At 36.4% G+C, this 12,500-nt stretch overlaps 1 protein-coding gene across 1 annotated transcript in view; it reads left to right on the forward strand.

Moving 5' to 3' along the window:
* Nucleotides 1-12,500, forward strand: part of Ndg (Nidogen) — a gene marked incomplete in the record, with an annotated part of 75,274 nt that overhangs the window by 50,331 nt on the left and 12,443 nt on the right. The window contains 5 exon segments of the mRNA XM_070126898.1: nucleotides 1,644-1,769; nucleotides 4,283-4,411; nucleotides 7,739-7,867; nucleotides 8,194-8,324; nucleotides 9,801-9,890. Coding sequence (XP_069982999.1) covers nucleotides 1,644-1,769; nucleotides 4,283-4,411; nucleotides 7,739-7,867; nucleotides 8,194-8,324; nucleotides 9,801-9,890 — 605 coding nt within the window.

Genomic DNA, 12,500 nt, shown 5'->3' on the forward strand with positions numbered 1-12,500 from the left:
TATTATTATTATTATTATTATTATTATTATTATTATTAATATTATTATTATTATTATTATTATCATCATCATCATCATTATTATTGTTATTATCATTACTACTACTATTATCCTCATTATTGTTATTATTATTATTATTATTATTATTATTATTATTATTATCATCATCATCATTATTATTGTTATTATCATTACTACTACTATTATCCTCATTATTGTTATTATTATTAATATCACTATTATCATTAATTTCATGAATTTTATCATTATTATCATTTTTTGTCATCATGATTGCTATGATTATTGCCTCTGTGGTTGTTTATGATAGTTAAATCTGACTTATTTTTCATTTAATTTATCGTTTCCAGTTTATTCGAGGCCATGCTGTACCCCCCCCCAAAAAAAAAAAAAAAAAAGTAATAAAAAAAATAAAAATAAAGTAATAAAAAAATAAAAATATGCAAAATCACAAATTGGGGTTTTCGTAAATTTGTAAAGTGCGGATAGTAATTAGCTCATTAGACCCTGTATTAGTAATTAGATGTTCACTGTTGGTTGTTCTGGTAGTAGTTGGTTATTGGTGTTAAAGAGCAGTAAGGAGGAAATTGGTAATTAAGAGTATAGTGATAGCAAATTAGTCGAAGTCATATAGTAGTTGTATTCAAAACATTAGTTGTAGTAAGAGTGAAAAGGGTATTGATTTTAGTTGTCTGGTGCAAAAGATATATGTCAAATTTAATTGTGATTGATATGATCTCTTCAGGTAATATATATATATATATATATATATATATATATATATATATATATATATATATATATATATATATATATATATCGACAACAATATCAAGTGTTGAATGTGTTGTTTGTATGTACTATTGTATTATTATAACTATTTCCCCAGTAACAGATGTGGTTCATACAATGATCTCTGACAATGCCAGAAAACAATATACAAAAAGACGTTTCAACACATACACTAAAAAAATATGGCGACATGACACTGACTTGAAAACCACATACTTGAATCTATGAGTACTTGAAGTCCATTACAAATGTTTGAAAGTGCTAGCAAAAGTGTGAAAGTAATAACGAGGAAGCACATGCAGCTGTGATAAATTACACATGAATTTTACAGTGAATAGAAATACACGATATATAGAAAACAACAGAATTTCAATTACACTTTTGCATTTTTGAAATTCCTAAATAGAAAAGCACACCTGTGTTTCTGACTACTTGATGGTGCCTGCAAATGCTTGTAGTTATATGCAAAAGCGTGACATTAAACATCAATAAACATATATAGCTGTAAAATATTCGATAAGAATTTACGAATACAAATACACGCTGTAGAAAGAACAGAAAAAATCTCATTACACTTATATATATATATGTTGTAGCACGAGATGCATGACTATTATACTGAGTGCATGAACTTTCAAAGAATATGATACTGACTCTTATACAAAGCCTGTATGTAAATTTAACTGCATGATAGTGAATGACAGTGACTCTAGGCAACCGTAGATAGTGACTGTCGACGCACCATAACACATGACCAGCCAAAAAAAAAAAAACAAAAAAAAAACTGTAATTAGAGAGAAAATTTACAAATAATATACTGTACCTCTCTGCAGTCCCGTGCGACAAGATAAATAACTGCCACAGCAACGCACAGTGTATCTACGATGGTTACAGTGAGCAGTATAGGTGTCAGTGTAACGCTGGCTATGACGGTGACGGCTACTTTTGTAACGAGCTGGGTAAGTATTTGGGTATTTGGGTATTTAGGTATTTGGGTATTGGGGCATTGGGGTATTTAAGTATTTGGGTATTTGGCTATTTGGCTATTTAGGTATTTGGCTATTTAGGTATTTAAGTATTTGGGTATTTGGGTATTTAGGTATTTGGCTATTAGGCTATTTAGGTATTTAGGTATTTGGGTATTTAGGTATTTAGGTATTTGGCTATTTAGGTATTTAGGTATTTGGATATTTAGGTACTTAGGTATTTGGCTATTTAGGTATTTAGGTATTTGGGTATTTAGGTATTTGGGTTTTTGGGTACTTGGGTATTTAAGTATTTGGGTATTCGGCTATTTGGCTATTTAGGTATTTGGATATTTAGGTATTTGGGTATTTAGGTATTTGGGTATTTAGGTATTTGGGTATTTAGGTATTTGGGTATTTAGGTATTTAGGTATTTGGGTATTTAGGTATTTGGGTATTTAGGTATTTAGGTATTTGGGTATTTGGGTATTTAGGTATTTGGGTATTTAGGTATTTGGGTATTTAGGTATCTGGGTATTTAGGTATTTAGGTATTTAGGTATTGGGGTATTGGGGTATTCCTGGGTATCCCGGGGTTGGGGTAGGGAGGGAGGGGGAGGGAGAGGGGAGTATTTCGGGAGTGATTGGGTATCCATTGGGTTGGGGACGGGAGGCAGGCGAGTTGGGGATAAGTAACTGGGTATCCCTGAGTTGAGAGAAGGATGGGGAGAAGTGAGTAAAAAGTATTTGTGTATAAGTATAAGTGTATTTGTATTTGTGTATAAGTATAAGTGTATTTGTATTTGTGTATAAGTATAAATGTATTTGTATTTGTGTATAAGTATAAGTGTATTTATATTTGTGTATAAGTATAAGTGTATTTATATTTGTGTATAAGTATAAGTGTATTTATATTTGTGTATAAGTATAAGTACTTGTGTATAAGTATTTGTATTTGTGTATAAGCATATGTATTTGTGTATAAGTATAAGTACATTTGCGTATAAGTATTTGTTTTTGTGTATAAGTATTTGTTTATGTGTATAAGTATTTGTTTTTGTGTATAAGTATTTGTTTTTGTGTATAAGTATAAGTATTCGTGTATAAGTATAAGTGCATTTATGTATAAGTATTTGTATTTGTGTATAAGTATAAGTACTTGTGTATAAGTATGAGTGAGAATTTGGGGAGGGAAGGGGAAGGAAGGGGTAAGTTAGGTATATGGGTATCCTCAGGTTGTGGGAGGGAGGGGAGGGAGGGGCTTGGGGGAGAGCATTTGAGCAACCTTAGAAGCTGAGGAAAAGGGGGGGAGGGAAGAGAGAGAGAGTAAAGAAAGGGAGAGAGAGAAGAGAGAGAGAGAGAGAGAGAAAGGGAGATAGAGAGTGAAAGGGAAATAGAGAGAATCTTGAGCCCAGTTGAAATAAAGGGATTTTTTTTTTTTTTTTGGGGGGGGGGGGGGTTGGACCCTTAATTTTGACCGAAAAGGCAAATTTTTTCTCTCCCTTTGGCTAATCGAGCAAATTTAATTTCCTAATTTTCATGCGGTGGGTAACCTTCTTTTTCGAAATTTTGACAAATTGGCAATTTGTATTTTCCTTATTTTAAGAAAATACAGATTTTCGAACAGACATTTTGACAAAAAAGGAGTTTTTATGACCAGGAAAAGTCCCCCCTCACCCCGTCTTCCCTTTGTACCTGACAAAGAAGGATAATAAGTGAAGAAAATGGATAAAGGGGAAAGGAATAATGTAGGATAAATTTCTTCAAAGGGAAAGGGATTACGGGACTAAAGAAGGAATGAAAACAGAAAAAAGACAAAGGGAGAATAGTCTCATTAGAGAAAAACAAGAAACACTCCAAAAAGTTGAGGGAGGAATGAGAAATAAAAAAATCCCTTTTTTGTAATATACATACATCCATATATATATATATATATATATATATATATATATATATATATATATATATATATATATATATATATATATATATTTTTTTTTTTTTTTTTTTTTTTTTTTTTTTTTTCTTTTTTTTCTTTCTTTCTTTCTTTTTTTTCTTTCTTTTTTCCATGTAGCCTTGAAGAAATAAAAGCATTTGCACATAAAATATGATTGCATGGCATGTATCTTTATCAACAAAGTTATGATTAAGGTATGATACAGAGCATAAACGTGCACACTTGCATCTTCCTTTCTTTAAAAGATTATAATCTTCACGGGATACGGAAAAAAAAACACAATATAAATTCGAGAAAAAAAAAATCCTACAGATAATAAAAAAGAAAAAGAAAAAACAAATATCAACGCAATGAATATAAATCCGAACAAAAGAAAAGAAAAAAAATCCACCCCCCCAAAAAAAAAGAAAAAAAGAGAGAGAGAAAAAATTAAATCCGAACAGAAGAAGAAAAAAAATCCACAAAAAAAAAAAAAAATCAAAAATATATCCACACCAATAACACTTCTTTTCTTTCCCTTTTTTTTTTTTTTTTATCCACTTCTGCCACAGATGTCTCCTGTGACACGGTGGACATCTGCCACATCCACGCCCAGTGTGTCTACGACGACTACGAGCTCAAACACGTGTGTGTCTGTCTGCCAGGCTACCAGGGTGATGGCCTCGTGTGCACTCCGCTAGGTGAGGGTCGGGTCTTGTGTGTGTTTGTGTGTGTGTATGGGAGGGGGGGGTGGGGGGTGGGGGGGAGGGGTGTGCGTGTGTGTGTGTGTGGGAAGGGGAGGTGTTTGTGTGTGTGTATGGGTTTGGGAGGGGGGGAGTGCATGTGTGTGTATGTGTGTGTGGGGGGGGGTGCGTGTGTGCGTGTCGGGGGGGGGGGGGGTGTTTGTGTGTGTGTATGGGTTTAAAAGGAAGTGTGTGTGGGGGGTGCGTGTGTGTGTGTGTGGGGGGGGGGGGTTGTATGTGTGTGGGTGGGGGAGTGTAGGTGGGTGTATGTCTGATGTGTGTATGTCTGATGCGTGTGTGTGTGTGGTGTGTGTGTGTGTGTGTGTGTGTGTGTGTGTGTGTGTGTGCGTGTATGTGTGAGTGTCCACAATAAGTAAAGGTCTTACTATACAAGTTAATGTCTCTTATTACGGAAATGAAATGTCTGATTCTTAAATGTTGTATAGAAGGTTTAATTTCCTTATAATGTATTTTGTCTACTCATTTCCCCTTTCGTTTTTTTTTTCATTTTTTTTTTTTTTTTAGATAAGGCAGTATACTTTTTATTCATCACTCAGCATATTGTTAAGTCAACGTGAAAATACTAGCACAGTTAATCATGAACCTTCCGTTTTATATATTAGTGAAAATGCATAATCTTAAAATATTACAAATTTACAATTGATATTCTGCTGACAGGCTGTTTATACTACACCCTTCCTTCCCTTTCTCTTTCTCTGTCTGTCTGACTCTCTCTGTGTCTATCAGCCCCCCCCCTCTCTCTCCCTATATCATTTTGATTTATTTATTATTATATATATCCTCCTTGTGTACTTCACTGCATAGTATCCCACTACATTACCTTAAAAGTCTCCCTGATACATTTCACTGCACAGTACTTTAATGTATTACACTGTATGTCATCTCTATCCATTTTCCCTTCCACCAATGTCATCTTTATCCATTTTCCCTTCCACCAATGTCATCTTTATCCTTTTTCCCTTCCACCAATGTCATCTTTATCCATTTTCCCTTCCACCAATGTCATCTTTATCCATTTTCCCTTCCACCAATGTCATCTTTATCCATTTTCCCTTCCACCAATGTCATCTTTATCCATTTTCCCTTCCACCAATGTCATCTTTATCCATTTTCCCTTCCACCAATGTCATCTTTATCCATTTCCCCTCCACCAATGTCATCTTTATCCATTTTCCCTTCCACCAATGTCATCTTTATCCATTTTCCCTTCCACCAATGTCATCTTTATCCTTTTTCCCTTCCACCAATGTCATCTTTATCCTTTTTCCCTTCCACCAATGTCATCTTTATCCATTTTCCCTTCCACCAATGTCATCTTTATCCATTTTCCCTTCCACCAATGTCATCTTTATCCTTTTTCCCTTCCACCAATGTCATCTTTATCCTTTTTCCCTTCCACCAATGTCATCTTTATCCATTTTCCCTTCCACCAATGTCATCTTTATCCATTTTCCCTTCCACCAATGTCATCTTTATCCATTTTCCCTTCCACCAATGTCATCTTTATCCATTTTCCCTTCCACCAATGCCATCTTTATCCTTTTTCCCTTCCACCAATGTCATCTTTATCCATTTTCCCTTCCACCAATGTCATCTTTATCCATTTTCCCTTCCACCAATGTCATCTTTATCCATTTTCCCTTCCACCAATGTCATCTTTATCCATTTTCCCTTCCACCAATGCCATCTTTATCCTTTTTCCCTTCCACCAATGTCATCTTTATCCATTTTCCCTTCCACCAATGTCATCTTTATCCATTTTCCCTTCCACCAATGTCATCTTTATCCATTTTCCCTTCCACCAATGTCATCTTTATCCTTTTTCCCTTCCACCAATGTCATCTTTATCCATTTTTCCTTCCACCAATGTCATCTTTATCCTTTTTCCCTTCCACCAATGTCATCTTTATCCTTTTTCCCTTCCACCAATGTCATCTTTATCCTTTTTCCCTTCCATCAATGTCATCTTTATCCATTTTCCCTTCCACCAATGTCATCTTTATCCATTTTCCCTTCCACCAATGTCATCTTTATCCATTTTCCCTTCCACCATTGTCATCTTTATCCATTTTCCCTTCCACCAATGTCATCTTTATCCATTTTCCCCTCCACCAATGTCATCTTTATCCATTTTCCCTTCCACCAGTGTCATCTTTATCCTTTTTCCCTTCCACCAATGTCATCTTTATCCTTTTTCCCTTCCACCAGTGTTATCTCTATCCATTTTCCCTTCCACCAATGTCATCTTTATCCTTTTTCCCTTCCACCAATGTCATCTTTATCCATTTTCCCTTCCACCAATGTCATCTTTATCCATTTTCCCTTCCACCAATGTCATCTTTATCCATTTTCCCTTCCACCAATGTCATCTTTATCCATTTTCCCTTCCACCAATGTCATCTTTATCCATTTTCCCTTCCACCAATGTCATCTTTATCCATTTTCCCTTCCTCCAATGTCATCTTTATCCATTTTCCCTTCCACCAATGTCATCTTTATCCTTTTTCCCTTCCACCAATGTCATCTTTATCCATTTTCCCTTCCACCAATGTCATCTTTATCCTTTTTCCCTTCCACCAATGTCATCTTTATCCATTTTCCCTTCCACCAATGTCATGTTTATCCTTTTTCCCTTCCACCAATGTCATCTTTATCCTTTTTCCCTTCGACCAATGTCATCTTTATCCTTTTTCCCTTCCACCAATGTCATCTTTATCCATTTTCCCTTCCACTAATGTCATCTTTATCCATTTTCCCTTCCACCAATGTCATCTTTATCCATTTTCCCTTCCACCAATGTCATCTTTATCCATTTTCCCTTCCACCAATGTCATCTTTATCCATTTTCCCTTCCACCAATGTCATCTTTATCCTTTTTCCCTTCCACCAATGTCATCTTTATCCATTTTCCCTTCCACCAATGTCATCTTTATCCTTTTTCCCTTCCACCAATGTCATCTTTATCCATTTTCCCTTCCACCAATGTCATCTTTATCCTTTTTTCCCTTCCACCAATGTCATCTTTATCCATTTTCCCTTCCACCAATGTCATCTTTATCCTTTTTTCCCTTCCACCAATGTCATCTTTATCCATTTTCCCTTCCACCAATGTCATCTTTATCCATTTTCCCTTCGACCAATGTCATCTTTATCCTTTTTCCCTTCCACCAATGTCATCTTTATCCATTTTCCCTTCCACCAATGTCATCTTTATCCATTTTCCCTTCCACCAATGTCATCTTTATCCTTTTTCCCTTCCACCAGATCAGTGTAGCAGCGTCCAGGACTGTGACGTCAACGCCCAGTGCCTCTACGACAGTGCCAGTAGACGGTACAAGTGCCAGTGCAACGAGGGTTATGAAGGCGACGGCACTTCTTGTTCTCCCAAAAGAGGTTGGCATCTCTCGTGATTCATTTGACACTTGCTATATCAAAAAGAATTCATTCGTGGTTTAATACGAATCGATACATCAAAGTAATCCTGTCTAATCGAAAGGTAGAATAAATGGAAATTATGAATGGTATCAAATACTAACACTTATTGCTTATTATTTCCATAATTCTTCAAATCTGATTGTGCCATCAACAGAGGCAAGTTGCAATATCATCAACAATAGAAATAGAAAGATGGAATAAATATAAATTATGAATGGTATCAAACACTAACATTTATCGCCATTATTTCCATAATTCTTCAAATCTGATTGTGCCATCAACAGAGGCAAGTTGCAATATCATCAACAATTGTGACGTCAATGCCAACTGTATTTATGACTCTTATGCGCTGGCTCATCGGTGCCAGTGCCGGTCTGGCTTTGAAGGAGATGGCACCTTCTGTACAGCCACCGAGGTAATTTTGTGATTTTTTTTTTTATAGATTTTTTCACTCATTTTGATTCTAGTTTCTTAGTGTCTTGGTTCTTTATCCTTGCTGTGTGTGTCTCTCAGACGTTTGATATCTATCTGTCTTTTTGTCTTTTTGTCTGTCTGTCTTTTAGTCTTAATGTCTATCTGTCTGTCTTTTAGTTTTAATGTCTGTCTGTCTTCTTGTCTTTTAGTCTGTTTGTCTTTTAGTCTATCTATCTGTCTGTCTGTCTCTTAGTCTGTCTTTTAGTCTGTCATTTATTCTGTCTATCTGTCTGTCTTTTACTCTCTCTCTCTCTCTCTCTCTCTCTCTCTCTCTCTCTCTCTCTCTCTCTCTCTCTGTCCCTTCTCTCTCTCTCTCTCTCTCTCTCTCTCTCTCTTTCTCTTTTTCTCTTTTTCTCTTTTTCTTTTTCTCTCTTTCTCTCTCTTTTTCTCTTTTTCTCTCTCTCTCTCTCTCTGTTTATCTCTTTCTCTCTCTCTCTCTTTCTCTCTCTCTCTCTCTCTCTCTCTCTCTCTCTCTCTTTCTCTCTCTCTCTCTCTCTCTTTCTCTCTCTCTCACTCTCTCTCCCTCTCTCTCTCTCTCTCGCTCTCTCTCTCTCTCTCTCTCTCTCTCTCTCTCTCTCTCTCTCTCTCTTTCTCTCTCTCACTCTCGTTCTCGCTCCCTCTCTCTCCCTGCATATATATTTATATGTTTCTCCATCTATCTAAGGATCTACCTGTCTTCTATTGTTATTCTCCTATCCATCTGATAGTTTATTTATCCATCTACTTATCAAATATATGCTTGTTTACTTACCTATCTATCTGTCAACCAACCATTCATTCGGTGATTGAAACTATCTATCCGTCTTTCTGTCTGTTTGTCAATATTCGTATCTCTCTATCTATTCATACACAAATTATATCATTCATCCATCAGCTGATCAATCTATTCGTCTATCAATCCACCAGATAATCGATATATCCATCTATCAATCACTTAATCAATCCATCTATCAAACCATCAGTTAGTTAATCCATCATTTAATTACTCTATCCATCTGCCAATCCATAATTTAATCGATCTATCCAATCCATAATTTAATCGATCTATCCAATCCGTAATTTAATCAATCTATCCAATCCATAATTTAATCGATCTATCCAATCCATAATTTAACCGATCTATCCAATCCATAATTTAACCGATCTATCCAATCCATGATTTAACCGATCTATCCAATCCATAATTTAACCGATCTATCCAATCCATAATTTAACCGATCTATCCAATCCATGATTTAACCGATCTATCCAATCCATAATTTAATCGATCTATCCATCTGTCAATCCATAATTTAATCCATCCATCCATCCATCCATCAACCAATCTATCCATCTCATAAATCCCCCCCAAGAACAACCGTGCAACAACCCGCCATTGCAAGATTACTCAACCCATTTTATTTTTCCTTTTTTCCAGGTTGGTTGCAACGTGGTTTACAATTGCGGCGACAATGCAGAGTGCGCTTACGACATCAACGTGTCTGGTTATCGGTGCTCTTGCAGGGAGGTGAGTCTCGTTGTTGCAATGTTGAGGCGATGTTTGCCTGCTTAATGTTGTTGCAATGTTGAGTCTCGTTGTTGCAATGTTGAGGCGATGTTGAGGCGAGTGTGTCTGCTTAATGTTGTTGCATTGTTGAGGCGATGTTGCCTGCTTGATGTTGTTGCAATGTTGAGGCGATGTTGCCTGCTTAATGTTGATGCAATGTTGAGGCGAGTGTGTCTGCTTAATGTTGCAATGTTGAGGCGATGTTGCCTGTTTAATGTTGTTGCAATGTTGAGGCGATGTTGCCTGCTTAATGTTGTTGCAATGTTGAGGCGATGTTGCCTGCTTAATGTTGTTGCAATGTTGAGGCGATGTTGCCTGCTTAATGTTGTTGCAATGTTGAGGCGATGTTGCCTGCTTAATGTTGTTGCAATGTTGAGGCGATGTTGCCTGCTTAATGTTGTTGCAATGTTGAGGCGATGTTTGCCTGCTTAATGTTGTTGCAATGTTGAGGCGATGTTGCCTGCTTAATGTTGTTGCAATGTTGAGGCGATGTTGCCTGCTTAATGTTGTTGCAATGTTGAGGCGATGTTGCCTGCTTGATGTTGTTGCAATGTTGAGGCGATGTTGCCTGCTTAATGTTGTTGCAATGTTGAGGCGATGTTGCCTGCTTAATGTTGTTGCAATGTTGAGGCGATGTTGCCTGCCTAATGTTGTTGCAATGTTGAGGCGATGTTGCCTGCTTGATGTTGTTGCAATGTTGAGGCGATGTTGCCTGCTTGATGTTGTTGCAATGTTGAGGCGATGTTGCCTGCTTGATGTTGCTGCAATGTTGAGGCGATGTTGCCTGCTTAATGTTGTTGCAATGTTGAGGCGATGTTGCCTGCTTAATGTTGCAATGTTGAGGCGATGTTGCCTGCTTGATGTTGCTGCAATGTTGAGGCGATGTTGCCTGTTTAATGTTGTTGCAATGTTGAGGCGATGTTGCCTGCTTAATGTTGTTGCAATGTTGAGTCTCGTTGTTGCAATGTTGAGGCGATGTTGCCTGCTTGATGTTGTTGCAATGTTGAGTCTCGTTGTTGCAATGTTGAGGCGATGTTGCCTGCTTAATGTTGTTGCAATGTTGAGGCGATGTTGCCTGCTTAATGTTGTTGCAATGTTGAGGCGATGTTGCCTGCTTAATGTTGTTGCAATGTTGAGGCGATGTTGCCTGCTTGATGTTGTTGCAATGTTGAGGCGAGTGTGTCTGCTTATTGTTGTTGCAATGTTGAGGCGATGTTGCCTGCTTAATGTTGTTGCAATGTTGAGGCGATGTTGCCTGCTTGATGTTGTTGCAATGTTGAGGCGAGTGTGTCTGCTTAATGTTGTTGCAATGTTGAGGCGATGTTGCCTGCTTAATGTTGTTGCAATGTTGAGGCGAGTGTGTCTGCTTAATGTTGTTGCAATGTTGAGGCGAGTGTGTCTGCTTAATGTTGTTGCAATGTTGCCTGCTTGATGTTGTTGCAATGTTGAGGCGATGTTGCCTGCTTAATGTTGTTGCAATGTTGAGGCGATATTGCCTGCTTAATGTTGTTGCAGTGTTGCCTGCTTGATGTTGTTGCAATGTTGAGGCGATGTTTGCCTGCTTAATGTTGTTGCAATGTTGAGTCTCGTTGTTGCAATGTTGAGGCGATGTTGAGGCGAGTGTGTCTGCTTAATGTTGTTGCAATGTTGAGGCGATGTTGAGGCGAGTGTGTCTGCTTAATGTTGTTGCAATGTTGAGGCGAGTGTGCCTGCTTAATGTTGTTGCAATGTTGAGGCCAGTGTGTCTGCTTAATGTTGTTGCAATGTTGAGGCGATGTTGCCTGCTTGATGTTGTTGCAATGTTGAGGCCAGTGTGTCTGCTTAATGTTGTTGCAATGTTGAGGCGATGTTGCCTGCTTAATGTTGTTGCAATGTTGAGGCGATGTTGCCTGCTTAATGTTGTTGCAATGTTGAGGCGATGTTGCCTGCTTAATCGGTCATTGTTGCATCTGTTGCAAGGTTTACCACAGCATAAATTGAGAAGCTTGTCGGATTTTGATTTCTTTCTTTATTTATCTGTTTATTTATCTATTTGTTTGTCTTTTTATTTATTCATTTATTTATCTATTTATTTATTTGTTTGAGAAGTTTGTGGGATTTTGATTTCCTTATTAATTTATCTATTTATTAATCTATTTATTGATCTATTTATTGATCTATTTATTTATCTATTGATTTATTTGTTTGAGAAGTCTGTGTGTATATTTGATTTCCTTATTAATTTATCTATTTATTTATCTATTTATTGATCTATTTATTTATTTGTTTTAGAAGTCTGTGTGTATGTTTGATTTCGTTATTAATTTATCTATTTATTTATTTATTTATTGATCTATTTATTTATTTGTTTAAGAAGTTTGTGTGTATATTTGATTTCCTTATTTATTTATCTATATATTTATCTATTCATTTATTTGTTTGAGAAGTTTATGTGTATATTTGATTTCCTTATTTATTTATCTATTAATCTATCTGTTTATTTATCTATTTATTTATTTGTTTAAGAAATCTGTGTGTATATTTGATTTCCTTATTTATTTATCTATATATTTATTTATTTATTTGTTTGTT

Source organism: Penaeus vannamei, chromosome 11 (assembly GCF_042767895.1).
Source record: "Penaeus vannamei isolate JL-2024 chromosome 11, ASM4276789v1, whole genome shotgun sequence".
NCBI lineage: Eukaryota > Metazoa > Arthropoda > Malacostraca > Decapoda > Penaeidae > Penaeus > Penaeus vannamei.